At 24.1% G+C, this 27,671-nt stretch overlaps 4 protein-coding genes across 6 annotated transcripts; 3 read left to right on the top strand and 1 right to left on the bottom strand.

Moving 5' to 3' along the window:
- Nucleotides 1–218: 218 nt before the first annotated feature.
- Nucleotides 219–20,678, bottom strand: LOC122507079 (procollagen-lysine,2-oxoglutarate 5-dioxygenase). 3 transcript variants are annotated; one of them, XM_043619590.1, is made up of 10 exons: nucleotides 20,614–20,678; nucleotides 20,277–20,526; nucleotides 15,390–15,621; nucleotides 14,963–15,303; nucleotides 14,186–14,639; nucleotides 13,794–14,021; nucleotides 7,628–7,949; nucleotides 3,271–3,375; nucleotides 2,314–2,460; nucleotides 219–947 (listed from the first exon to the last, which is right to left on the bottom strand). In XM_043619590.1, the coding sequence occupies exons 2-10, from the start codon at nucleotides 20,497–20,499 to the stop codon at nucleotides 663–665; spliced, it is 2,337 nt and encodes a 778-aa protein (XP_043475525.1). In that variant the 5' UTR covers nucleotides 20,500–20,526; nucleotides 20,614–20,678; the 3' UTR covers nucleotides 219–662. The 3 variants fall into 3 exon arrangements, with proteins under 3 accessions (XP_043475525.1, XP_043475524.1, XP_043475526.1); XM_043619589.1 differs by lacking the exon at nucleotides 2,314–2,460 and adding an exon at nucleotides 2,512–2,658 and having other exon boundaries at nucleotides 20,614–20,674; XM_043619591.1 differs by lacking the exons at nucleotides 2,314–2,460; nucleotides 20,277–20,526; nucleotides 20,614–20,678 and adding exons at nucleotides 2,512–2,658; nucleotides 17,691–17,932.
- LOC122507080 (immunoglobulin domain-containing protein oig-4-like) lies at nucleotides 8,135–9,520 on the top strand. The gene is made up of 4 exons (XM_043619592.1): nucleotides 8,135–8,307; nucleotides 8,396–8,627; nucleotides 8,773–8,922; nucleotides 9,138–9,520. The coding sequence occupies exons 2-4, from the start codon at nucleotides 8,439–8,441 to the stop codon at nucleotides 9,294–9,296; spliced, it is 498 nt and encodes a 165-aa protein (XP_043475527.1). The 5' UTR covers nucleotides 8,135–8,307; nucleotides 8,396–8,438; the 3' UTR covers nucleotides 9,297–9,520.
- LOC122507081 (immunoglobulin domain-containing protein oig-4-like) lies at nucleotides 11,610–13,569 on the top strand. Its single transcript, XM_043619593.1, has 4 exons — nucleotides 11,610–11,765; nucleotides 11,973–12,160; nucleotides 12,577–12,726; nucleotides 13,035–13,569. Exons 2-4 carry the CDS (start codon nucleotides 11,987–11,989, stop codon nucleotides 13,191–13,193), a joined length of 483 nt encoding a protein of 160 aa, XP_043475528.1. The 5' UTR covers nucleotides 11,610–11,765; nucleotides 11,973–11,986; the 3' UTR covers nucleotides 13,194–13,569.
- Nucleotides 20,679–22,132: 1,454 nt separating the features above from the next.
- On the top strand, nucleotides 22,133–25,258 carry LOC122507111 (guanine nucleotide-binding protein subunit beta-2). Its single transcript, XM_043619655.1, has 6 exons — nucleotides 22,133–22,336; nucleotides 22,459–22,604; nucleotides 23,160–23,459; nucleotides 23,855–24,056; nucleotides 24,690–24,906; nucleotides 25,007–25,258. The coding sequence occupies exons 1-6, from the start codon at nucleotides 22,268–22,270 to the stop codon at nucleotides 25,111–25,113; spliced, it is 1,041 nt and encodes a 346-aa protein (XP_043475590.1). The 5' UTR covers nucleotides 22,133–22,267; the 3' UTR covers nucleotides 25,114–25,258.
- The last annotated feature ends 2,413 nt before the right edge of the window (nucleotides 25,259–27,671 follow it).

The raw sequence follows: 27,671 nt of genomic DNA, 5'->3' as shown, positions 1-27,671 counted from the left end.
GTGCGTTATCGTTAAAGCGTTTTTCTATCTTTAACAAAGCAATAAACATACTGATTGCGTCAATTCATAGAAAATAAATTTACAATTTTTTTTCTATTTCGTAAATAATTTAACAATCAAACGAAAATACTCGAGAATATTTAAATACCTACTTGAGAATATTTAAATACTTGAAATTATTTAAATTGTGTACAAAATGATAAATAACTGCCAAAATAATTGTTTAAATTATAAATTGAAATTATTCAAATAAGAGAATTTTAATTTTTCAAAAACTTTTTTTACATTTTGGTCCAATTATTATTAACGATCGTTAAATTATTTAGACGTATTTTTTTTCTCTGACAATAATTATCTAAATATTTGTTGACTCTCTCGTCCGTTTAGTCTTTCAATTTAAGACAAATCTTTTTTTTTTCCTTTTTTTTATAGAGAGACATTTATACAAAAATTTACATTTCAGATAAAAATGCATAAACTTTTCGTTGAAAATAAAAATAAACAAATAATTTTCTGAATTGAACCAGAAAATGAATGGAAAAATAGTAGATATTGAAAATGAATGGAAGAAATATACATAATATAGAAATTGGAAATATAAAAAAAGATAATTTCCCTAAAATTTATAACAGTGCTTTGCTCTCCTAGAATAAATTTTTTTTTCATGGATCTACAAAGGAAATCATTATGTAACGTGTACCTTTTGTTACAGTCAAACCTTCGTGAAAGTGTGTTAGTCTTCCAGGATGCATCAACATCCATCCGGGTTTTGTATCCTTCACTGAACAATTGTAACGAATAAATCTACAGCCACCGCCTTCGTAATCAATTCCAGCTCTGTTTAGAGCGATATTTATCGTGTATGTTGAACTATCGTGATGTGGTCTCAACGATGGTTGTTCTTCAGGTTTATAACGAACAACAAAATTCATCAACGATCTCGGAGGCTGTAACACGTCAATTAATACAAAAATTAGTATTTGAAAAAAATTATTCAATATAGAAATTACAAAAATTACAAAAATTACAAAAATAGCAACAAATTTTCCAACATTTAAAAATAAACATTAATTATTCACTTTTAGAAAAAGGCATCGCGAAGAAAAAGAACTAAAATTAAATTAATTGAAATTTTAAATAAAAATTTTAAATAAACAAAGAACTTTTCAAAACTGAATTAATAAAAATTTTAAATACGACTGTATTTAAAATTTCTATTAATTCAGTTTTGAAAAGTTTTTTCTTTCTTTCTTTGACATTAATTAATTTTTACATAAAACAAAATTAAGCAAAAAATTCTTCCAACATTTAAAATAATATTAAACATTCATTTTTACAAATTAAGTGAATAATATCTAGAAGAAAAAAAAATCACTCGTATTAAATTACAATTATTTTAATAAATACCTAATATAATTTTTTTTCTTTTTCAAATAATCGAAAAAATTAAATAGAATTTTCAAAAACAACTGTTTGGTTTTTACACTAACAACAAAATTAATTAGTAATTTTTATTTGTTAAATATTGAAAAAATTATTAATTTCTGACTCAAAAAATAATTTTTCCATTATTTTCCAAATAAAAAAACAAGGACATTAATCAAAAGCTGAATTAATTCGACGTCAAAAGCACCAGTTCCATCACCTTTCTAAAATGTGCAGTCGAAAATAAATAAATCAACGATTAAAAAAAACAATGCTGAGTAATTCAATATAAAAATACATATTATAAATTTTGAAAAAAAAACAATATAAAAATGTATATAATAGGGAAAAATATATATAATATATACAAATTTATAGAATTTAAGACCTCGGATCAATTTTAAGCAAACGCAAAAAAAATCGGTTCAGTCGATTAAAAATACAAGAAAAAAAAGAAAAGTAATTTATTTTATTCAGTATTGTCATAAAAATTTAATTTTGTGTTTCCTTGACTTTCACTGATTTCTTAATTTAATTTTCCGTAACTTCAATAAGTATTTTTTTGGCGATATTTCAGAAATGTCAAAAAGACGTATTTTTTTTAAATAAGTGGAAAAAGTCGCCTTTTCTAGCAATGGTGGAAAAATGTCGAAAAATTTATAATATCCGAGGCCTGTGATTTATAAAAATACATAAATATATATAAAAAACAATAATAAATTAAATCGAAATAGAAAATATTCTCTCCCCCGTTTTTAGTTTAAGCAAAGTGAAATTTACATTTACGGTGTGAAATTTAAAGACAAAAGTGCGTGTTGAGAGAAAATAAAAATTAAATTTTCCAATGCATTTTCCCTTTTTCTTTTTTTTTTTGGCAAGTACTCTTACGTATTCGTCTCTCTCTGGAAAAACTAATTCTCGCAAAGGATCCACGTACTCTGCTAGAAAATCTAACCATTCTTTTTCTAAATCAACTTGTTTCATGTGAACATCTCGCGTTGGTACAGCTTCATAGCCACCATCGATTCTGTTATCCTAGAAATAATTAAAATAAAATTTTTTTAAAATTGAAATATAATATCTTACATCGTGAACGTAGCCGTCGAATACACGCTCCTGTAGTGGTCTGACATAATGATTCAAGAAAAAAAGCCAATGAGGCTCATAATTCACTTGATTCATATGAATATCACGCGTTGGTACATTTTCATAACCGTCCTTTAGTCTTGTATCCTGTTAAGAATTTCTATTAATACTTCGAAATTATTACAAAAATTATTCTTCTAAGTAAACACTTTGTTCCATTATTTTTTTCAAATATAAATAAAATAAAATAATTGCTGAAAAATTCTCATATTTTTCTCTTAAATTAGATTCTAAATTTGAAAATTTATCCTGTTTAGTCTAATTAGTCTAATTCTAAAATTTATATTCTGTATTTATATTTCGAGATCCTATTAAACTTTTCCTACTTTCCAAATTTTTTTAAAAATAAAAAAGCAGTTAATTTTTAATTTAAAAAATAATTTTGATGTTGAGAAAATCAGAAAATTTCGTAGAATATATTAAATTAACACTTCTAGTTTTTTGAGAAAGTTGAAAACTGAAATAAATCCATTAAATTTAATACTTTTAGCCAAGTTGAAAAATTGTTAAAAAAAGAAATTATGGATAAAAATATATTTCTTCTATTTTTAATAAATCTGTTTCTTTTGCACAAATTATTGTTTTGATTTGAATATTCATTTGAAAAAAAAATTTTTTTCTCAAAAAAGAAAATTAATTAGTTTTAAAGAAGCAAACGGTAAAGAAATTTTGAAAAAGAATTTTAACATAGTTCTCTACCTGGTTGGATCCATCGGACCATTTTCCAAAAGCCTCCATAATTTCGATTAATTCTGTGGTCATTCTGGTGTTGACAATAGGGAACCAAAAAACGTCAGGACAGGGCTGCAAAGAAAAGAAAAATTAATTATAAAACATATCCAAGTAAAAAGATACCTCTAAAAAAATCCAAAAATTTGTTACAAACGAATATAAAAAAATACAAATAAAATTCGAAACAAAAACAGAATTGACACAAAAATTTGATTTTATTTTCTCCTGATTTTCAAGTAGAATTTCGTCTTTTTCCCTTAATCGTAAATAATATTTTTATTTTATTTCGAATTATTCTGAAATAATATTCATTTTAAAAATGATTAGATATACAAGAAAATTATTTGTGAATATTTTTAAATATCATTCGAAACATCAATAATTTCTCTTACAAATAAATAATAATAATTATTAGTATTTTTCCATAGACATTAGGATTATCAAAATTTAAAAAAATTTTTGATATTCAATTATTTATTAAAACTGCAAACATAACTCTTTCAAAATTAAATTACATTTTGAATTTTCAAGTAAAATTTTTCACTAAATAACTTGTAAATAATTTAATAGAAGTATGAATTTTCCCGAAATTATTCATGAAAATAAAAGTCATTCAATAATAAAGAAGATAATAAATAAATATAAAAAACATACATATATGAGTGAATTTTTTTTTTAATTCTAAAAAATAAAGTTTTTGTTAAAAAATATATATATATATATCTATGTTCTAAGGTTTTGTTAATTAAAATTTTTAAAAATAATTGTATTCTAAGTATTTTTGAAGAGCACAAAAATAATGAAGCTAAATGCCATAAAAGAGAAGAAAAAATGTTGAATTTTAAGAAATTCGGTTTTTTGAATTTTTGCTAATTTTCCATAATATTAGATTTTTTACCAAAGGGTGGAGACTTTTAAATAAGTAAAGTATTTTTGAAGAGCACAAAAATAATGAAGCTAAATGCTATAAAAAAGAAGGAAAAATGTTGAATTTTAAGAAATTCGGTTTTTTGAATATTTGCTAATTATCCATAATTTTAGATTTTTTACCAAAAAGTCGAGCCTATTAAATAAGTAAAGTATTTTCCAAGAGCACAAAAATAATAAAGCTAAATGCCATAAAAGAGAAGAAAAAATGTTGAATTTTAATAAATTCGGTTTTTTGAATTTTTGCTAATTTTCCATAATATTAGATTTTTTACCAAAGGGTGGAGACTTTTAAATAAGTAAAGTATTTTTGAAGAGCACAAAAATAATGAAGCTAAATGCTATAAAAAAGAAGGAAAAATGTTGAATTTTAAGAAATTCGGTTTTTTGAATTTTTGCTAATTTTCCATAATATTAGATTTTTTACCAAAGGGTGGAGACTTTTAAATAAGAAAAGTATTTTTGAAGAGCACAAAAATAATGAAGCTAAATGCCATAAAAGAGAAGAAAAAATGTTGAATTTTAAGAAATTCGGTTTTTTGAATTTTTGCTAATTTTCCATAATATTAGATTTTTTACCAAAGGGTGGAGACTTTTAAATAAGAAAAGTATTTTTGAAGAGCACAAAAATAATGAAGCTAAATGCCATAAAAGAGAAGAAAAAATGTTGAATTTTAAGAAATTCGGTTTTTTGAATTTTTGCTAATTTTCCATAATATTAGATTTTTTACCAAAGGGTGGAGACTTTTAAATAAGTAAAGTATTTTTGAAGAGCACAAAAATAATGAAGCTAAATGCCATAAAAGAGAAGAAAAAATGTTGAATTTTAAGAAATTCGGTTTTTTGAATTTTTGCTAATTTTCCATAATATTAGATTTTTTACCAAAGGGTGGAGACTTTTAAATAAGAAAAGTATTTTTGAAGAGCACAAAAATAATGAAGCTAAATGCCATAAAAGAGAAGAAAAAATGTTGAATTTTAAGAAATTCGGTTTTTTGAATTTTTGCTAATTTTCCATAATATTAGATTTTTTACCAAAAGGTGGAGACTTTTAAATAAGTAAAGTATTTTTGAAGAGCACAAAAATAATGAAGCTAAATGCCATAAAAGAGAAGAAAAAATGTTGAATTTTAAGAAATTCGGTTTTTTGAATTTTTGCTAATTTTCCATAATATTAGATTTTTTACCAAAAGGTGGAGACTTTTAAATAAGTAAAGTATTTTTGAAGAGCACAAAAATAATGAAGCTAAATGCCATAAAAGAGAAGAAAAAATGTTGAATTTTAAGAAATTCGGTTTTTTGAATTTTTGCTAATTTTCCATAATATTAGATTTTTTACCAAAGGGTGGAGACTTTTAAATAAGTAAAGTATTTTTGAAGAGCACAAAAATAATGAAGCTAAATGCTATAAAAAAGAAGGAAAAATGTTGAATTTTAAGAAATTCGGTTTTTTGAATATTTGCTAATTATCCATAATTTTAGATTTTTTACCAAAGGGTGGAGACTATTAAATAAGTAAAGTATTTTTAAAGAGCACAAAAATAATGAAGCTAAATGCCATAAAAAAGAAGGAAAAATGTTGAATTTTAAGAAATTCGGTTTTTTGAATTTTTGCTAATTTTCCATAATATTAGATTTTTTACCAAAGGGTAGAGACTTTTAAATAAGTAAAGTATTTTTGAAGAGCACAAAAATAATGAAGCTAAATGCCATAAAAGAGAAGAAAAAATGTTGAATTTTAAGAAATTCGGTTTTTTGAATTTTTGATAATTTTCGATAATTTTAGATTTTTTACCAAAAAGTCGGGCCTATTAAATAAGTAAAGTATTTTCCAAGAGCACAAAAATAATGAAGCTAAATGCCATAAAAGAGAAGAAAAACTGTTGAATTTTAAGAAATTCGGTTTTTTGAATTTTTGCTCATTTTCCATAATATTAGATTTTTTACCAAAGGGTGGAGACTTTTAAATAAGTAAAGTATTTTTGCAGAGCACATAAATAATGAAGCTAAATGCCATAAAAGAGAAGAAAAAATGTTGAATTTTAAGAAATTCGGTTTTTTGAATTTTTGTTAATTTTCCATAATATTAGATTTTTTACCAAAGGGTGGAGACTTTTAAATAAGTAAAGTATTTTTGAAGAGCACAAAAATAATGAAGCTAAATGCCATAAAAGAGAAGAAAAAATGTTGAATTTTAAGAAATTCGGTTTTTTGAATTTTTGCTAATTTTCCATAATATTAGATTTTTTACCAAAGGGTGGAGACTTTTAAATAAGAAAAGTATTTTTGAAGAGCACAAAAATAATGAAGCTAAATGCCATAAAAGAGAAGAAAAAATGTTGAATTTTAAGAAATTCGGTTTTTTGAATTTTTGCTAATTTTCCATAATATTAGATTTTTTACCAAAGGGTGGAGACTTTTAAATAAGTAAAGTATTTTTGAAGAGCACAAAAATAATGAAGCTAAATGCTATAAAAAAGAAGGAAAAATGTTGAATTTTAAGAAATTCGGTTTTTTGAATATTTGCTAATTATCCATAATTTTAGATTTTTTACCAAAGGGTGGAGACTATTAAATAAGTAAAGTATTTTTAAAGAGCACAAAAATAATGAAGCTAAATGCCATAAAAAAGAAGGAAAAATGTTGAATTTTAAGAAATTCGGTTTTTTGAATTTTTGCTCATTTTCCATAATATTAGATTTTTTACCAAAGGGTGGAGACTTTTAAATAAGTAAAGTATTTTTGCAGAGCACATAAATAATGAAGCTAAATGCCATAAAAGAGAAGAAAAAATGTTGAATTTTAAGAAATTCGGTTTTTTGAATTTTTGTTAATTTTCCATAATATTAGATTTTTTACCAAAGGGTGGAGACTTTTAAATAAGTAAAGAATTTTTGAAGAGCACAAAAATAATGAAGCTAAATGCCATAAAAGAGAAGAAAAAATGTTGAATTTTAAGAAATTCGGTTTTTTGAATTTTTGCTAATTTTCCATAATATTAGATTTTTTACCAAAGGGTGGAGACTTTTAAATAAGTAAAGTATTTTTGAAGAGCACAAAAATAATGAAGCTAAATGCCATAAAAAAGAAGGAAAAATGTTGAGTTTTAAGAAATTCGGTTTTTTGAATTTTTGCTAATTTTCAAAGGAATTTGAAGAAATTTAATTAATTAAATTTTCTAAGTCGCAATTTCAAAAAAAAATAAATTTTTTTATATAAATTCTAGAAATCTACTATTTTTTCATCATTTTTGATAAAAGTCCCTGATTTTTCCTCAATTAATTTTACTTTTCCTGACTTTTGCTTGTGGCAACTCTAAAAAATAAAAAATTCCTGGAAAAAATTTAGCGCAATGAATTAAAATAATAAAATTAATATTAAAAAAAATTCGGTTTACCTGCTGGTGCTTAACACCATCGTCAAAATTCTTTGAATAATCCTCATGCAAATATCTCTCCTCCCAATCGATTCTATTGTCAATAATCTGATACATATCCGGATTAGTGTATGAAATTTTAAAAGTTTCCGGATTTATCAAATGTCCAAAATCCATTCTATTGCTGACGTACATAAACACATCCTTCAGTCTATTATTTAATGCAAAAGACATATCCGGATCAAGATCGCCTTTCGTGTACAATGGACGCGTTTCTTTATTGCTAATGATAGTTGAATTAATTAAATAACAACTGCTAATAAATGGCACGTTCCACAGTCCCCTGTAAAAAAAAAAGAAAAAATACAATTAGAAATTTTCTCCTTCAATTTATATCTAGAAAAAATGGGGGGCAACACAATTCACGCAATTCCATAAATTTTTGTTCTCTGAAAATAATCTCTTTAAATGTTTTGGCAAGCCATCACTTCATATATCGTTCGTGATTTGCGATGAGAGCTCACTCACTTGCAATGGGTTATGCATAATTATCCAATTGAGATTCATAACTCTCTCACCAGTGCTTGCGTTTCCATCTAGTTTGGTACATTCATATTTTAGGCTCTAAAACGTTTTCATTCAGTGCACATTCTTTATTCAAGTTCGCAGGATTTTCCTGGACCCAAAAAGAAAAAAAAAAGGTAAGAAATATTTTTCACCAAAAGAAAAAAATTTCCTTTTGCTTTTTTCTAATATTCTTAACTTTTTTCTTTGTTTTCTAAATTGTAGTAAATTTTTTTTCAATTATTTATAAACGAAAAAAAAGTGGTAAATGATGAAATGGTGGACTTATTGTTTACTACTGTTGACACTGGCCTCTATTTATGTGGAGGCTGCGAAGGGCGGTGGTAGAGGAGGAGGTCGACGTGGTAGAATGGGAAATATCAATCGATTTGGGATTCATAATATGCCAAATCTCAATCGTAATCCTGCCAGCGTTAATTATTACGAAAATAAGGATGTAAGTCTAAATTAAAAAAAAAATTTCTTTTTTTTCTAAATTTTTTTTTGAAAATCAAAATCTATTTACAGAAAATATTTCTGTTCTATTGTTGAAAAATCGACGAGAAGAAAAATAGTTGCAAAGAAAAAATTCCTATTTTCAGGGAGCAAAAATTGTCAAATCGTCTCATTTCGAATTAGACTACATGTTAGGAAGAAAAATTACATTTTTCTGCATGGCAATTGGACTGCCAAGACCGGAAATCACCTGGTTCAAAGACGGCATCGAACTTTATCACCACAATTTCTTTCAGGTAATAAAAAATCTTTCGGGAAATCAAAATTGTTCAAATCAATTTGATAAAAATTGTTCAATTCAAGAAAGTTGATTAATTTAGTAAAAATTGATCGATTTACTTAAAAGTTGATCAATGTAATAAAAAATTGATCGATTCCAAATAAAAATTTACAACAAAATCCTGAAAAAAATTCTCAATAGAAAATTTTACCTAAATTCGAAAAATTACAGGTGCACGAGTGGCCAATTGGAAACGACACAGTGAAATCAAAAATGGAAATAGATCCGGCAACACAAAAAGATGCGGGATATTATGAATGTCAAGCTGACAATCAGTATTCAGTGGATCGACGTGGTTTTAAAACCGATTATGTTATGTTCTCGTATTAAATTCGTTCACCTTGAATTAACATTGATTTAACAGAGAGGGCAGTTTTTTTGTTTCACTTCTTCTTTCTACACCAATTGAAAATTCGACCAAAAAATTTTTTTTTTAGGAGAATTTAGCATCAAAACTCAAAGACTGAATTTTTTTTTTCGCGAAAGAAAATTAGATTTTCTCTAAATTCTTTTTTTCAACAAAGAAAAGTACCAATAAAATTTAATAAATTTAATAAATTTAATAAATTTAATAAATTTAATAAAAATTTGAAAGAGTGAAATTATTTTTCAAAAATAAAATCATTTGCTCTAAATTCTCTTTTCAAAAAAGAAAATAGTAAAAAAAAAAAAAGGTTTTAGCAGAATTTAAATAAAAATTTAAAAAAGTGAAAATATTTATCAAAAATAAAATCAAGTTCTTTTAAATTTTTTTCTAAATTCTTTTTTCAAAGAAGAAAATCGCCAAAAAATAGTTGAGGGAAAAATTGAGAGACTGAAAATATTTTTGAAAGAAGAAAATCAAGTTCTTTTTTTCTCTAAATTCTTTTTTTTTCCAAAAAAGAAAATCACGGACTTTGGATTTTTTTTTTTTGACAAATTCTTCTAATTTTATTCCTTGGTCAGAATTTCAAGAGTGAAAAACGAAAAATAGATAGAAAGAATTAAAAGATTGAAATTAGATTTTAATGTTTTAAATGCATTTTTTTCTTTACTTTCGTTACACTTTTAATATATAAAAGAAAAAAATATTTCTATTCAATTTCAATTCGAATTCAATTTTCATTTTAATATTTTAATACAAGAAGGCACTTTCATTATTAATACACATGAAACTTTACAAATTGGAAACAATTTTAGTTTATAAATTATATTTTAGAATGAGAAATAAATTATTTTTAACAAGAAAACGATTTTTATTTACTATTTTGCGTTGGGACTACTGTAAATTACTCACGAAATATAAATATATTTTTTAATAAAAAAATTAATAAATTGATTAAAGTATCAAAAAAAGAAAAAATAAATTAAATTAGCAAAAAAGTAAAAATTAGTTAAATTATTTTTAACAAGAAAACGATTTTTACTGCTTTTTCGTTAGGACTGTAAATTACTCGAAAAATATAAATATTTTTCAATAAAAAAATAAGAAAGTAAAATAATTAGGTATAGTTAAATTAGCTGAAAAATTAAAAAATAAAAATTAGTTGAATTATTTTTAGCATGAAAACAATTTTTATTTACTAATTTTTCGTTAAGGCTGTAAATTATTTACAAAATATAAATATTTTTTAATAAAAAATAAATTAATAAATTAGTTAAATTAGCAGAAAAATTAAAATTTAGTTAAATTATTTTTTAACAAGAAAACGATTTTTACTGCTTTTTTGTTAGAACTGTAAATTACCCATAAAATATAATTTTTTAATAATAAATTCTTTAAAAATAAATTTTGTAATAAAAATTTTTTTATAAACAATAAATTTTAAAATAAAACTAAATAAAAAAATATTTTTCAATAAAAAAATTAGAAAATAAAGAAATAAGTTAAATTAGTAAAAAATAGAAATTTCGCCAATTACTGTTATAAGAAAACAAGCAAAAAAAATAGTAAAGTAAAATAATTTCCTCCTGAGGGAAAAAGATAAAATAAAAATGAAATTTAATTGGAATTAATAATAAAATTAATAAAATATCAAATAGTTTGATAAATCAAATTTTAAAAATTAAATCTTGAGTGAAAAATGAGAGAAAAAATCACCGTAAAGAAAGAATTTTCAAATTGACACAAATGGGGCAAAAATAAAAGGAAAGAAGAGAAACTTTCCAAAAAAAAGCAGAAGTAGAATCAATTTATGTTTTTGCTTTTCTTCAACTCTTGGGCTACTGCGTAGACACTAACAACAAAGGTCCCCTAGATCCTTTTTATTAAGAAATAATTGGATCTGAGTGGGGTAATGTATCTGTTACTTGAAACGCCGGTTCCACTGGACATATTTAATTTACACTTACATATATATCTATTGTAAACTATATATGTCAATTTATTACTGAAAGTCAAATTCATATTCATTTAGAAAGAAAAAAGGAATTCATAATTTTTCAATTTAGAAAAAATTACAATTAAAACACCTCTTTTCGAAAATTTAAAGACAAAGAAAGAAGAAAATTTTCCCCCTTAAATACACTGTCGTAGAATATGAGAGCATTGACCTATTTTTTTTTTTTTTTTTATAGGCGAGAGAAAATTACTTTATTTCTTTTTCCACTCAATTTTCCATTTGGAATAATTTCGAATCTAAAGATAAAGATCGGGACCTAAATTTGGCGTAATATAAACGCATGCAGTTAGAGATATCAACTTATAATAGTGTAATAGAGACAGAATAGGAGAGGATACTAGGGAAGTAATAGACCAGTGGCTAGTCAGTTACATCGGAGTTTTGTATCGTTCACAAACCCCGTGTGTCTCTAGAGCACGTAAGTATTTAAAGAAAATTTTTCTACCAAAACTTTTTAATTTTAAAAAGAAAAAAGTCTTTGTTTTTTAACTTTTTTTCTCTGTGGGAAAACTTGAGGAAAAAACTCAATTTTTAAAAGAAAGAAAAATTCCAAAGATGAAAATCTATCGAAAATTTATGACGACAGAACAGTAAAAATAGAAAATTGTATGTGTAAATTTTCCAGAATTTCAGAAAGTCATGTCCCGTACATCTTTTATTCTATTTCTGGCAGTATTTTTATTTATTTGCCAAGAAATCACGGCAAGAAGAGGACGCGGCAAGGCCAGAAGCAGGTCTCGTGTTCAAATTGGAATGCCAATTACCGGAAAGTATCGTGATCCAGAAAGTGATCAATATTATAATAATGCCGATGTGAGTTGTTCAATAATTGAATAAATTCAATTCGAATGCTTCTTGCGTTAGGAGAGAGAAAACTTTTCTTTTTCTACTGAAAACAAAGGAAAAATGTATTAATATAAATATAGAAATAAATTTTAGATACAAATATACAGATAATAATATTTTTTTAAAATATTTATTAATTTCTATTAGTATTTATATTTCCTATTTCTATAGTTCTTATTTTATTCTTTCATTTGTTTCTTATTTTCCTTATTTTTTCTTATTTTTCTTATTCTTTATTTTTCTTTTTCTTATTCTTTTTATTCTTATTTTTTCGACTATTTAAATTTATTTCCAGTTAATTGCAAAGATTATTTGACTGTTTACGAATTTTTCAAGAAAAACAAATTTCAATAGCAAATATTATTAATTAAATTTTATTTTAGGGAGCAAAAATTATTCTCGCTTCTCACTTTGATTTGGAATACGTTCTTGGACATAAAATTGCATTTCTTTGCACAGCCCGTGGAACTCCACGACCCCACATAACATGGTATAAAGATGGCAATGAAATTTACACTCATCTCTATTTACACGTAAGTTTAAGAATTATTTTTCAAAAAAAAATAATTAATAAATTAAATACTACTTAAAAAAATTAAATACTATTTCAAGAAAATTGAATACAATTTAGAAAAATTAAATAACATTTTGAATACTATTACTTTAATTAATAATAATAATTGAAAATAATAATCGAATTCTTATAAAAAATTTTATCAAAAATTTCCTTTCAATCGTTGATCATAAACATTGTGAATTTCATCGACGTATAAATAATTTCTCCCTCCCGATTTTAAAGCCTGAAAAATTGTCAAAATTTGAAACGGAAAAATATTTAAAGGTTCACGAGTGGCAAATTGGAGAAGACAAGATAAAATCGAAATTAGAAATTGATCCCACAACTCAAATGGATGCTGGAGTTTATGAATGCACGGCTGATAATATGTATAGTATTGATCGTAGATCATTCAAGACTGATTTCTCTATTGTTTTCGATTGAAAAAATTTAAATATTATATTGTTTTTTAAATTATTCAAGACTAAAAAAAATATTACAATAGCAATATATTATGTAAAAGAAAGAAAAAAAAATCAACAAAAAATTCCCGATAAATACACGAAGTGAGAAAACTTTTATTTATTTAAAACAATTTTTTCTTAATTTTTATTATCAGAAGTTGAATTTTAATCATTAGTATTGTCTACTGTATTAGAAAACAATCATTTTTAATTCCGTAAATTATTAATTACTATTTTTAATACGAAATGATTTTGTAATACATTTTAGTTTAAAAAACAAATTCACTAGAACATTTCGTTTAGAAAATTCTCTTTCCTGTAAAATCCAAAAATTAAAATAAATAATAATTCATATACTTAATCGTTATATTTTTCAAATCATTTTTTTTTTCTCATTTTCTTCTGAATTGATTCCAAATAAAATTTATTTGAAGCGAATAAAAAATAGGCTCTGTGTTAAATGTATCATTTTTCTCAAAAGTGAAAATAATGAAAGATAATTTATATACTTATTCGAAATTGAAAATAAGCGATGAATAATAAATTCCAAAATATTGCTCATATTTATTTTCCAACATACCTTCGTTCATTGTGAATAATTTGCATATAATCGGAACTGCGGGCATAATATCCGTCATCAGTGAGCGCACCCCAGAAATTACTCCAAGCCTTGAATTTTCTCACAATTAATGGAGCAACAATTCCTCTTTGTTGTTCCACCAAGAATCTCAATGTTTCCTTATTATCCAAATGTGCCTCGGCGTCTATTGAAAAGTATCCCGAACATTTTTTCGCCAAGCACCGATCCCTGAAAAAGGGTAAAAAAAATCTTTATTCTAAAAAAATAGAAAATAAGAGCAAAAAAAAAGAAATTGAGAAAAAATGAAAAAAATGGAGAAAAATAAAGAAATGTAATTAATTGATGAAAATTAAAGAAAAAAAAGGGAAGAAAAGAGAAAAATAGAAACATACATTGCTAAATCTCGAGCGTCGACCTCATTAATTTCATCTTCAGGTGCAATTGTCTTTATACTTTTATAATCACTTCCATGTTCACTGATAAATTTCTCCACCAATTCTTTATGATATGGAACATTATTGTAAATGAAGAGATGTAATTTCTCCCTCGGATATGATTGTTGGTGTATTTTTATCAGGAACTCTTCTAAAAATGGCATTGGTTTGACAATAAATGCCGCTATTTGAATTACTGGAAATGCTTTAGTTTTAGCTTTTTCTAAATTAATTGTATCAACCCAACAATCAATGCAACCCTTCTCTGGACTCCAGGCATTGGCGAGATAATTTCCTAAATAATTTAACGCTATTTTACTTAGTCCATTGCCATGTAGAATCATTGGCACAGTATTGTATTCTTTATTTTGAACATAGGCTTCATTTCCCTTGAACATTAATTCAACATCGCCTGAAACAAAAATCGTTTTGTAAATAAAATAAATTTAGTTCAACAAAAAATAAAAGTAAATCCAAAAAATATTAAATTAAATATCTATCTAAATCTAAATATCTAATTAAATATCTATTTTAGAATTTCAATTCATGCTTTTTCTCAATTTTAGTTTAATTCTAATTTACAAAATTATTTTCTGAATTCAATTTCGATAATTTAATTCTTAATATTAATTTCGAAAAATGAATTTAAATTTTACTAAATATAATTTCGAAAATTTTATTCCTAAATTTAATTTCCAAAATTAATTTCTAATTAATCTGTTTCTTCTAATTCACCTAAAGCTGCATAGAGATTTTGAAAGATTTCCGCCTTATGATCGAGCTTAATTTTATGCTTCTCCCGCAATTCTTGGTCCAAATAAACTTTTGTGTAAAAATATTGATCGTCATCGTCGTCCTTCAATTCGACATTAGATAATAGCGAATAAATATCGGACACGTAACCAATGTATCCTCCCGAATTTAGAAAACGTAAACCTCTCGCAATTGAAGGATATTCGGAAATTAGATTTTTATCCGGCCAACAATGCTTTTCAGCGGAGAAGACAATTCGTGCATTAAAATCCTTGAATTTTTCCACAATACTATCCAAGTCCGTCAGGAATATCACATCGTAGCTTGAAGAAAAAGAATTCACAATCTTTTCGTTAAAAAAAAGAGATAAAAATAAAAAAAAAGTGTTCATGAATTTTTTAATTCTTACCCATCGGTGAAGAGCATAATTTTTTTCGTATCATCTTTGTATTCATCAAGCGCCTGTTTGAGGAGATTCAATTTTTGTGCACCGCCAGTTGTTCTCTGGACATCGCCACCTTTCCACGATTCCCCAAAGCCAAGAACTTTTACTTTATCATTAAATCCATAAACTTTGGAGGATTTAATGAATCTTTTGTAACCATCGGTGGCATTTGTAGCGACAGTGAAAACAATGACATCTGCAATTGTAATATTTTAATTAATTCGATTATTGAATTTTAATTCAATTAATAATTCTCGATCGTAAAATAAAATGTATAAACAATTATAATTCGAAAATTATTATTATAGTATTTTTATATAATTATTATTATTTTTATTATTATTATTATTATTATTATTATTATTATATTCGGATCATTTCGATTAATTGCTTCTTTATGAAAATAATTTTCGAAAAAAAAAATTAATCATTACTGTAAAAATGAAAATTCTATGGAAAAAATATTTTTCTTCTGAAATAATCGACGAGAGTTTATAGAGCGGATGATGATGATTTGATTGCATCTGAGTCTTGAGACGCGGAATACTACATGTCGATTATGTCATCTAAAAAAGTAGCGCCAACGAACCGCGTTGCGTTCAACGAATGTTGTGCGTGTATTTCCCTGAAGCGTTTATTTATCCGACGTGGCTGACTTGAAACAAAGATTTTATTTTAATTTAAACAAAAGAAAATTTTTCCCCTTCATAAATCTAAAAACAAGAATTAAATTTTTAACTTTTTAATTATTCGAATTAAATTTCGAATAATTAACAACAGAATTTACAAATTAAAGTTGAATTACTATAGAAATACTCTTAGTCAATTTCTATTTATAGAATATCTAATTTAAAACTTCTTTATTTTCTCTTTCTCTCAAGAAGCAGTGAGGGTGGAAAAAATCATTTTTCCCTAAATGTTAGAATGTCACGTAGGCAAAATCGTTCAGCCGGATATGATAAATGAAAAATGATAACAAATATTTTAAAAAAAGATAAAATTTTCGTGAATCTTAAAAAAAAAATTAGTTTTTTTAAAAAAGTTAAGAAGTTTTTTTTTGAAATTTTTTTACTTTTCTTATACAAGGAAAAAGAAGCAATTTTCGTTAAAGCAAAAAAATAATTACTTTTCAGAATGTTAGACAAAATAATTGATATTCCAGACGAAAAAGCGACTCTATCTGATCGTTTTAATTCTAAGGATTTTAATTCAAGGATTTTTATTACATTTTCCAGATGGAATTTTTAGGTAAATTGTAAAAAATAGAAAAATGAAGTTTAATCCTGAACTAAAATTAAACCCACAGAATATCGAGTTTTATATTTAAATATTAATAATTAATATATTGATATTTTGAAACAAAATGTTCTATTTTTGCGTTTTAATCGAAAAAAACTTATTAATAAAATTTTTAATTAAATGACAGCAATATTGCATATCAACAACTATTCGAGCCAATCAACTCCAATTTAAACGAAATAATTAAGAATTGACGTAATTAAAAAATAAATAATAAAATATTACTGGAGCAAAATTTACAAAATTAACAAAATTAATAATTAATAATTAACAATAAACGAAATCAAATAATTAATGGAGTAAACAATAGAAATAAGAATACAAAATAAAAGAAAACAAAAATAGAACAAAAACATTAAATTGAACAATTTTCCGATAAAATAAATTTTCGACAAATAAAGAATCAAATATTAAAGAACAAAATTAAAAAAATCTTTAAAAAAATTAAAAAATCAAATAATACAGACTAAACAATATAAAATAGAGTAAAAAATCAAAAAAGGGACAAAAACATTAAAATTAACCAATTTTCAAAAAAAATGAAAAAAAGAGAATCATTCAATTTGGAAAATAAATCATGAAATAAATCATTTTAAGTCATGATTTATTTTTCAAATTGAATGATTGGCAATTAATTAAAGAAAAAAAGAAAAAAAACTCTTTTTCTATTATTATTATAATAAAAAAGCCAAATTCCTGGTATAAACAATCGAGAAGAATTTTTAAAAATGTGTCAAATGTCAAATTATTTAATCCAAGTTTCAAATATTCATGAAATAAAAATTCAACCACTCGAGTCAATATAAGAAAATTAATAATAAATGATATCGAATTTCTTCCCTCCTTCCCAAGACGAATATAAATAATAATTGCCTTTGATCTGTTTTTTTTTGTATAGAATTTTTCGTTTCTCTATTAGAAAAAAGAGAAAAATATTTTGAGGGTTATAAACAAAAATTTATTTACCATCGTTCGATGAGGATCTAACTTCGCAAGCAGCCGAAATAAATATTAATAAACACAAAACAATGAGAAGTCTTGTCTTCATTTTCTTTAAAGAGCAGTTTTTTTCCGATTAACGCATGTGACAAAAAAAAAACTTGAGAAAAATGACCGAAAAAAAAAATCTCACCGAGACATGCAACTTCCACTGAATGTACCACGCACGGAAATGAGAAGTTTACGCGATGACAACCGCTCACACACTCTTTGATCCGAACGAAAACTATATACATATACTCTACTAACCACCATAAAAACATTCGACTGCTCCAAAATAAATAAAAAAAAAAAAAATCCAAAAAAATTTATTAAATTTAAATTAAATCCTGGAGAAAAAAAATCAAAAAGAAATATTTGTCCCAATTTCTTTTTATTTTGGAAAATGAAAATATTGATGGCAAATATTTTCCACTTGATATAGGTGTATTAAATTATTGTGAATAAAAATAAAAATAAAATTCACTTATAAGAAAAATTAAAGATTGAAGGAAAAAAATAAATAATGTAAATAAAAAAATATTTTAACGACTATATGGAAATAATTGTCATATTTAAACCGGTTCTTTCTTATGGTTGGCAGACGCAAAAAATTGAACCTAAGAAAAGTCATAAAGCAAATTTTATACATAATAGTAAAATATGATGAAATTACAAGTCGGAACTAATTATTAAACTTTTAGTTTTCTTTCATTAATGACATAATAATAGTCATCATGGATTAGCATTAACTCAAAGAAAAACTTTAGGTATATTTAAACAATTTTTAACCCTTTGCGGTAATTTTCTTCTTGTATAATTTTTGTTTTTGCATTATCATTAAACTGTTATAGATTATTTATATTTTTATTTATTTCATTTTTAACGAGCTATAGCCTTTTAGGTAAAGCTGAAAAATATTTAACTCTAATTTTTAATATTAAATATTAAAAAATATTTAATTCCAATTTTTAATAGTAAATGAATAAATAAATTTAATTTAATATTGAGTAAAATAATATTAAAAAAGATTTGATACTAATTTTTAATAGTGAATGACAATTAAATAATATGAAAAAATATTTCATGCTAATTTTTAATATTAAATAATAGTTAAGTAATATTAAAAAATATTAATATTAAAGGAAACTTTTTAAATATTTTCAATCTTAATATTAATTTATTGAAAATCATTGAATTATTTGCAAATAATTTTATCAAAAAATTTGAGAATAATTAAATTTCTTAATTTTATTATTTATGAAAATAATTGAATTCTTGCCAAAAATTAAAAAAAAAATTTAAGAAACTTAATTAAATTCTTTTGAAGAATTTCTTTGAATTTTTTAAAAAAAGGACTTTCTTTAATAATTTCAATTAAAAATTTTGAAAATAATTGAATTTTAGGAACAATTTCTTTCAAATTTTAAAAATAATCGCGTTTCTTAATAATTACCTAAAATTAAACATTTAATTATTGAATTTTATTAAAATCATTATAAAATATTTGAATTCTTTTCAGAATTTTATTACAATTTTCTGAAATAATTTAATTCAATCAAGGAATTTTATTAAAATTTAGAAAATAATTGAATTCCTTCAAAAATTTCTTTAATTTATTGAATATAATTGATTTTGTTAAAAATTGTAATTAATAATTTTACTATTAAAATTTTATTAAAATTATTGATAGAAAATTTGAACTCTTTTAAGAGCATTTGAACCATTATGACGTTGCAGTATTTGAACACATGCTTTACACAAACTATGGCGTCATAATGTATTGAAAAGAATTGAATTTCTGAGAAGAATTTTATCATTTACATAAAAAATAATTGAATTCCTGAGAAAAATTGTATTCTTTATAAAAAATAATTTAATTCTTGCGACGAATTTTACTACTTATAAAAATAATTCAATTACTTCGAAGGATTTATTAAAATTTTATAGAAAATAATTGAATTTTTGCAAAAAATTTACTATTTTATGAAAATAATTAAATTCTTGCAAAGAATTATATTAAAATTTTTGAAAATATAAACAATAATAATTAATTATAAAGGTACTAAATAAGGGAATTATTTAAAATTTTAATTATAAAATTATTCAAAACTTTATATTTGAAAATAAAAAATTTTTAAAAGAAACTTCTTTTCTCTTTTTTTTCAAGAGTTTCAAGAAGTTTTTTCTTATTTCAAGAATCGACAATTTTAAAGAAAAAGAATTAATGACAACAAAGACACATGATTGTGAGTGTGAAAGAAAATTCAAATTTTTCTTCCCACCTTGAATCTTACGTTCCCTTTGCCACGTCTTTGACACGTTTTCTTTAAACGTCAGTGGAAATAATTTTAAACAATTAAAAAAATAGGAAATTTTCTCAAATTTCATTAAAATAAATTTTATATTTCATAGAATTTTATTTTCTCATTTCATCAAATTTTTTTATAAAACACAAATTTAAAAGAACAAAAATATTCCAAACATAAATTGAAAAGGGGTTTATGCAAAAAGTTAAAAAATACCACAAAGGGAAAAAGAAAATAATAGAAAGAAAGAAAAAAAATAAATTACCATCAGTGTCGACTGTCATTAAAGAGCAGCTTTTCTTTTTCATGAAATGCCAATTTTCCATTCTTGGATCTCCTCTGTCTTCATTGTCGCAAAATGAAAGAAAATTATTTCTGCTGACATATCGATTTGTCCCCGATGTATCATTGCACCTCGAATGTGAATCATCACTTTTCACCCTATGCAAGAAAATGATCAAAAAATTCAAAAATTGTAGAATTTTCATCCTCTTCTTCTTTCTCGTATTTCACACCTGTAAATCAACAAATAATTTTTAGATCATGTAAAAAAAAATATATTGTTAAGTTGCTGAAAAATATGTTTAATTAAATTATTTTACGTGAAAACGAAAACTTGCTCGAGCAAGTATCTGGGAAAAACTAAATGTCTACTTGAAGTGATGAAGAGACTTTTAAAAAAATTTATTTTTTACATTTATCTTACTATTGTTTACTCTTATCGGAGCCGATAAGAAAGTTACTATAAGTTTTCTTCTTTTTTTGTTAAATTAAAATTTTTTATGTAAAAAGAAAAAACAAAAAATGAAAAAACAGAAGAAGAAGAAAAAAAAACAAAAAAGGAACAAACAAAAATAGAAAAAGACTGAAAAAGAAAAAAACTAGAAATAGGCAAATAGAAAAAGGAAAAAAGAAAAATTGGAAAAATATAGAAAAAGAAGAAAAGCAAAAACAAAAAAGGAATGAATAAAAATAAAAAAGGCAAAAATAAGAAAAAATAAATAAGAGAAAAACAAAAAATAGAAAAAATTAAAATATAAAAGTAATTTCACTTTACAATAAATAAATATAACCTTAAATAAATAAAAACCTTAAAATCTGTAAATTTAACCTTTTCTTTAAAATGAGTCGAAAAAGTCACGTTTTTAAAATAAATATATGTAAAAATAAAAACAAATATTTTACAAAAAAATTAATTCTCCAAAACGATTTGAAATGGTGATTCAAAAGAAAAATTTAACTTCCTTAAACAACTTTCCACTTGAAATCTTTTCTATAAAATGAAATGAACCGTACGAAATTTGCGACTTATATGAGAAAGTTGATGCCTACGACACAAGTGATAGGATTTTTTTTTCTTCCTAAACAAAATGCTATAACAAAAAAGTTTATCCAGATCAATGAATATTTCGTCAACATCTATTCTCCAAAGAATTGTTACGCTTGCCTGAATTTATTCCACGGTTTAATAAACCATTATTCATCAAAAATCACTGCATCTGAACTTCCTCAATTCTTCACAAAAATACTGGGATTACTAAAAATAAGGACATTTTTTTTCCAAAATTAAGAAATTAGGAATTTAATCAGAAATTAAAAAGATTTAACCAAAAATTAACAGTTTTAGTTCAATTTTATCAGAAATAAAAATTTTATTTAAATTTACTGAAAATTTTAGTCCAACTTAATCAAAAATAAAAATTTTAATAAAATTTATTGAAAATGTTTGTCAAATTTAATTAGAAATTAAAAATTGTAATTGCTTTTTCAATTTTAATTAATGTATTCTTAGAATGAAAGAACAACTTTTATTTTTGTACGCCCATTTCATTTATTTAAACAAACAAAATTTATTTATTATTCAAAAAAAAATTCTAAAATAATAATTCATTCTCTAAATGAAACCAAAAATCGGTTAAAATTTGTTATCCAACAATCTTCAACAATCTTCCTCTATCTTTAATAATAAAAGTAATAATAATAATATTGAAAAAAAAATTTGTAATTAAATTACGCGGAAGAGCTGAGGTAATGTCCAACAAATGGGATTAAACATTGATTTAATATGATTACTGGGGCAGTAGTCGCTTGCTGAGGCTTCTTTTGCATTTTAACGGAAACTAGTTCGTAGACGTTTTTCATCAATTGTTTAGTTTACACTCGATTCTCAACTAAATCACTAGTCTTCAATAAAAAGAAGAAGAAGAAAAAGAGAAGAATAGAAAATAAATTTAGAACAATCATTCAAAAACAAAAATGGGTAAAGAAGATCCAGAGACGACTGCCCTGAAAAAAGAACTCGAGGATTTAATCAGCAAGTGCCAGGTAATATTTTTCCTTTGGTAAAAATGTAATTAATTCACTAAATCTAAATCTAATCTAATTAAATATCTATAGATAGAAAAATTTAAACCAGAATTTATTGAAAATTTTATCTCGAAATTCAGGAGGATCAAAAGAAGCAACAAGACACAACATTGGAAGAAGCGTGCGGAAGTGTTGGTGATGCTCCAAAAGTGAAAATGACAACGAAAAAAATGCTGAAGGGACACATCAATAAAGTGAATTCGGTTCATTACAGTGGCGATAGTAGGTCAGTTTTTAAAATCGAAAAATTTAAACGAAAAGTAAATAAGAGTAAAAAAAATACAGTAAAAATAAAATACATAGTAAAAAAATAGAAGAATAAAAATAAAACAGAAAAGCAAAAAATAAAAACAGTAAAAGAATTAAATTAGTACAAAAAAAGACACAAAATAAAAACAGTAAAAAAGTACCAAAAAAATTAAAATAGTAAAGAAAGGTAAAAAAATAAAAATAGCAAAGAAAAGTAATAAAATAAAAATAGCAAAGAAAAGTAATGAAATAAAAACAGTAAAAAGAAAGACAAAAATTAAAATAGTACAGAAAAGTTAAAACAGTAAAAAAATAAAAATAGTAAAGAAAAGTAAAAAATAAAAATAGCAAAGAAAAGTAAAGAAATAAAAATAAAAACAGTAAAAAGAGAGAAAAAAATTAAAATATTACAGAAAAGTTGAAAAAATAAAAACAGTAAAGAAAAGTAAGAAAATAAAAATAGTAAAGAAAAGTTAAAAAAGTAAAAAAAAATAAAAATAGCAAAAATAAAATTAATATTGCAATTTTCCAGACATTGCGTGACAGGATCATTGGATGGAAAATTAATAATTTGGGACTCCTGGACGGGAAATAAGGTACAAGTAATTCCCTTACGTTCAGCGTGGGTGATGTCCGTTGCATTTTCACCATCGGGAAATTTTGTCGCTTGCGGAGGAATGGACAACATGTGCACCGTTTACGATGTAAATAATCGCGATTCCACTGGTTCAGCGAAAATGGTGCGCGAATTACTTGGCTATGAGGGATTTCTTTCATCCTGTCGATTTCTCGACGATCAAAAATTAATCACCGGCTCCGGCGACATGAAAGTGTAGGTAATCACAAAAATTTTTCCCTCCTACACGAAAATCTGTAATTAATCAATTCATTTATAATTATTAATTAATAATACAACAGTAATAATTAATTTCTACATTGGAATAATTTCTCTGTGCGCAGAGAGACAGAAAATAGAATATAATTATTAATAATTCATTTCCTTGTAATTATATAAATTAAAATTTATAAAAATTGAAAATAAATTAAAATAAAATAAAATATAATTAATAAATTTATAATCATAAATTAAAATTAATTAATTACACATTTTTCCAGTTGATTAACAAATAGAATTCATAATGAACAAATTAGACATTTTTTCTAATTCTTTATTTTTGATTTTCGACGAGAGAGAAAATGTTTGCTTTTTTGCAAAAAAAAATTTAGATGCATATGGGACTTGGAGGCGAATAAAAAGACGACAGATTTTAGTGCTCACGCTGGAGACGTTTGCACCATGAGTTTGGGTCCTGATTTTAGCACCTACGTGACTGGTTCGGTGGACAGAACATGTAAACTCTGGGACATGAGAGAAGAAAACGCGAAACAGACTTTCTTTGGACACGAGTCGGACGTTAATTCAGTTTGTGTAAGTTTTTCACAAAAAAAAAAATTTTCTACACTCAAAAATAAATCGAAACTTCGAAAAAAATTTAGAAATAGAATTAAAATCCTGGTTTTTAAACGTAAATTAGAAAACAAAGGAAATAGAAATAATTAAAGAGAAAAGTACCAAAAATAGTAAAAAAAGACAAAATAGTAAACAAAATAGAAAGTAATATGGAAAAAATAGTGGAAAATTGAAAAATAGTAAAAAGAACAGAAAAAGGAGTAAAAAATGTAGAAATAAGTAAAAAGTAGAAAAAATAGTAAACAAAATGGATAAAATAGTAAAAATAGGAAAACAGTAAAAAGAACAGAAAAGGAGTAAAAAATAGTAAAAATAGTTAAAAAAATAGTAAAAATAGCAAACAAAATAAAAAAACAAAATGGATAAAATAGTAAAAATAGAAAAACAGTAAAAAGAACAGAAAAGGAGGAAAAAATAGAAAAATTAGACATAGAAATAGAAAAAATAGTAAAAATAGTCAACAAAATGGATAAAATAGCAAAAATAGAAATACAGTAAAAAGAACAGAAAAGGAGTAAAAAATAGAAAAATTAGAAATAAAAATAGAAAATAGATTATTTAGAAAAATAATAAACAAAAAAAATCTCACAGTATCATCCATCGAGTTATGGTTTCGCAACAGCCTCCGAGGACAAAACGGCCCGATTATGGGATTTTCGATCGGATCAACAGCTAGCGACATTCAAGCCACCGAATTCAAATCCAGGATTCACATCGTGTGCACTTTCTCTAAGCGGTAGATTTATTTTCTGCGGCAGTGATGACAATTCAATTCACATCTGGGATACACTGAAAAAACAACATAACGGTAAGAAGAGAGAAATTATTTCACAAAAAATAAATTGAATCAATTTAACGTTTAATTATAAGAAAAAATTTACCACCGTTCAATTTTTTTTTGAAAAAAGGTATACTTTCTGGTCATGAAAATCGAGTGACATCAATTTGCATGTCACCCAATGGAATGGCACTTGCAAGCTGCTCCTGGGATCAACATGTTAGAATCTGGGTCTAGGACAAATTATTCCACCTATAATATCTTGACGAACAAAACAATTACGTGTTATCAATTTATTGTACTTTGAGAAATAAAAAAAATAAGAATTGTATGATTTATACTTAGTCTGCATTGTCATTCCATTTTCGAAAACAAAAATATAAATCAAGAACTTTTTTGACGAATGAAAATTCGAATTTTTAGTTTTTTCATTTCAATTTCATTTCAATTTCTTTTTAATTTCATTTCTATTTCTTTTTAATTTCATTTCAATGTAAAAATATGTAAAAGAAAAAAAAAGAAAACTAATTAATTGGAAGAGCAAAATAAATCTGTTTTCAAAAATGAAAAACAAAATATAAAGTTTTCTTAAAATTATAAATTAAAATTCTAAAAGTACAAATTTTCCTATAAAATTAATCCCATTGCTTTTAGTTCTCGGTAAATAGTAACAAAGAAGAAATTATTCGCAAAAATATAAATTCGGCTCGAAAATAAAAATCGTCGATTACAAATTCAATTTGAGTACAAAAACAAATGTAAATAAATATTTAAAAAAATACAAATATAAAAGAAAATACAAAAAATATAAACAAAAAAAACTAAATAAATAGAGAAAGAAAACATTCGCAAAAAATACAAAGTCGGATGGAAAATAAAAATCCTCGATTTCAAATACAATTTGACTAGAAAGACAAAAAATTCAAATACAAAAAAAACTAAATTAAGATGTAATTATAGAGAAAGAAAATAAATAATTAGAAAAAGAAAATATTCGCAAAAATCTACAAATACGGCTCGAAAATAAAAATCGTCGCTTATAAATACAATTTGACTGCAAAGACAAAAAATTAAAATACAACAAAAACTAAATACAAAAGAAATTATTGACGAAAGAAACTAAATAATCAGAAAAAGAAAATATTCGCAAAAAATACAAATTCGGCTCGAAAATAAAAATCGTCGCTTATAATTACAATTTGACTAAAAAAGCAAAAATACGAAGTACAAAAAAATATAAAGAAAGAAATTAAATAATTAGAAAAAGAAAATATTCTCAAAAATACAAATTTGGATCGAAAATAAAAATCGCTGACTACAAATACAATTCGACTACAAAAAAATATATAAATACAAATACAAGAAATACAAATCCAAAGAATATAAATGTAAAAAAAAAAATACAAATAAATACATTAAAAAAATAAAAGAAAATAAATAATTTAGAAAAAGAAAATATTTTGCACAAAAAACGAAAATCCCAAAAGCAAAAAAGATGCCACAATATTAAAATAAAAAAGAACAGCATCAGGTAGAGAAGAAAAACTATTTTCTTTTTCCATTGAATATATATTTCTTTAAATTAAAAGTTATTCTTTTTTGCCACTCATCCCAGCTCATGTATATTACACTTTCCAATAATAATAATTATAATAATATTTTCTCATCCATACCGAGTATTCATTATTTTTCATTAATAAATTAAAATTTTAAAGGACGTCCCTAGGTTTGATCAAATATTTTTCCTCTTATTCGTAACGCGAATAAGTTACACAATTTTTTCTTTTTTTTTCTTTTTTCAAAGTCAAAATTAAAAAGAGTGCCATCTAACCTACTTCTATCATTTGTTAATTTACGAGGAATCCTAACAGCTACTAATTACTTGTGTAGGTGGGAATGTTTTACCAGCAAATTTTAATGAAGAAAACAAAAAAAAACCGAAGAAATTGTTAATTTACAAAAGAATTATTTTTTTCTTTTTAATCCAAGAAAATTTGGTGTGTAATAAAAACTTATTTTCCAAATTAAAAAATGCTAGTAATTGAAAATACGCTTTTGAAGATTTTACAATTTTCGTTCACCTACACTATACGTATTTGAAAAATTCTTGAAAACTCGAACAAAAAAAAAAGTCTTGAGTGAAAATAATTTTTATTGACAAACAAAAAAAGAATAAATATTTTCTGTATGTAAACATAAATACAAAATATTTACAGAATATAAAAATATGTAAATATTTTGTTTTTTATTTATTTGATTTTACTTATTTTATTTATGTTAAATACCTATTTTTCAAAAAGTAGAATAATTTTTTAAAAAAAGTAAATTCAAATGGAAAATTTTGACATTTCGAAGTAAATAATTTTCCTTGACGATGTTCTTTTTTAATCGAGTCTTCAAGAATTTTCCTTATTAAATTACTCTCTAAAGCGAATGTATTTTGCTGAACATTTTTCTTTTAATATTTTAAAACCTACAATTACACTGAATTTTTTTTTATTATAGAGAATGGAACAAGAATTACAATTTCTAAAGAAAAGAATAATTTCGTAACTCGCAAAAATCAACAATTTCTTTCTGTCTCTTAAGATTATCATCAATCCTGTAATTAATACAACTTCACTCCCGAAAAATAGACTTTTCTGTAGACCGCGCAAAAGTTCATTGTACAAACTTGTATAACAATTGTTGTAAATTATAAAATAGTTTGCGTGATTTTTTCTTTCTTTTTTTCCTTAGAAAATACAATAATATCTTAACGAGCCAATTAAATCTCATAATTAGAATTACCGAAA

This window comes from Leptopilina heterotoma, unplaced genomic scaffold, assembly GCF_015476425.1.
Source record: "Leptopilina heterotoma isolate Lh14 unplaced genomic scaffold, ASM1547642v1 Lhet_45, whole genome shotgun sequence".
Classification (NCBI taxonomy): domain Eukaryota; kingdom Metazoa; phylum Arthropoda; class Insecta; order Hymenoptera; family Figitidae; genus Leptopilina; species Leptopilina heterotoma.
This window is presented reverse-complemented; position numbering and strand designations above follow the sequence as displayed.

Coding starts and splice junctions, on each gene's coding strand:
- LOC122507080 (XM_043619592.1), top strand. CDS start 8,439: ATGATGAAATGGTGGACTTATTGTTTACTACTGTTGACACTGGCCTCT. Junction 8,628..8,772: donor ATTATTACGAAAATAAGGAT/GTAAGTCTAAAT, acceptor TCCTATTTTCAG/GGAGCAAAAATTGTCAAATC. Junction 8,923..9,137: donor ATCACCACAATTTCTTTCAG/GTAATAAAAAAT, acceptor GAAAAATTACAG/GTGCACGAGTGGCCAATTGG.
- LOC122507079 (XM_043619590.1), bottom strand. CDS start 20,499: ATGAAAATTCTACAATTTTTGAATTTTTTGATCATTTTCTTGCATAGG. Junction 7,950..13,793: donor ATTATTCACAATGAACGAAG/GTATGTTGGAAA, acceptor TTTTTTTTACAG/GGGACTGTGGAACGTGCCAT. Junction 3,376..7,627: donor ATGGTGTTAAGCACCAGCAG/GTAAACCGAATT, acceptor TTTTCTTTGCAG/CCCTGTCCTGACGTTTTTTG.
- LOC122507111 (XM_043619655.1), top strand. CDS start 22,268: ATGGGTAAAGAAGATCCAGAGACGACTGCCCTGAAAAAAGAACTCGAG. Junction 23,460..23,854: donor GGCTCCGGCGACATGAAAGT/GTAGGTAATCAC, acceptor AAAAAAATTTAG/ATGCATATGGGACTTGGAGG. Junction 24,057..24,689: donor CGGACGTTAATTCAGTTTGT/GTAAGTTTTTCA, acceptor AAAATCTCACAG/TATCATCCATCGAGTTATGG.
- LOC122507081 (XM_043619593.1), top strand. CDS start 11,987: ATGTCCCGTACATCTTTTATTCTATTTCTGGCAGTATTTTTATTTATT. Junction 12,161..12,576: donor AATATTATAATAATGCCGAT/GTGAGTTGTTCA, acceptor ATTTTATTTTAG/GGAGCAAAAATTATTCTCGC. Junction 12,727..13,034: donor ACACTCATCTCTATTTACAC/GTAAGTTTAAGA, acceptor AAATATTTAAAG/GTTCACGAGTGGCAAATTGG.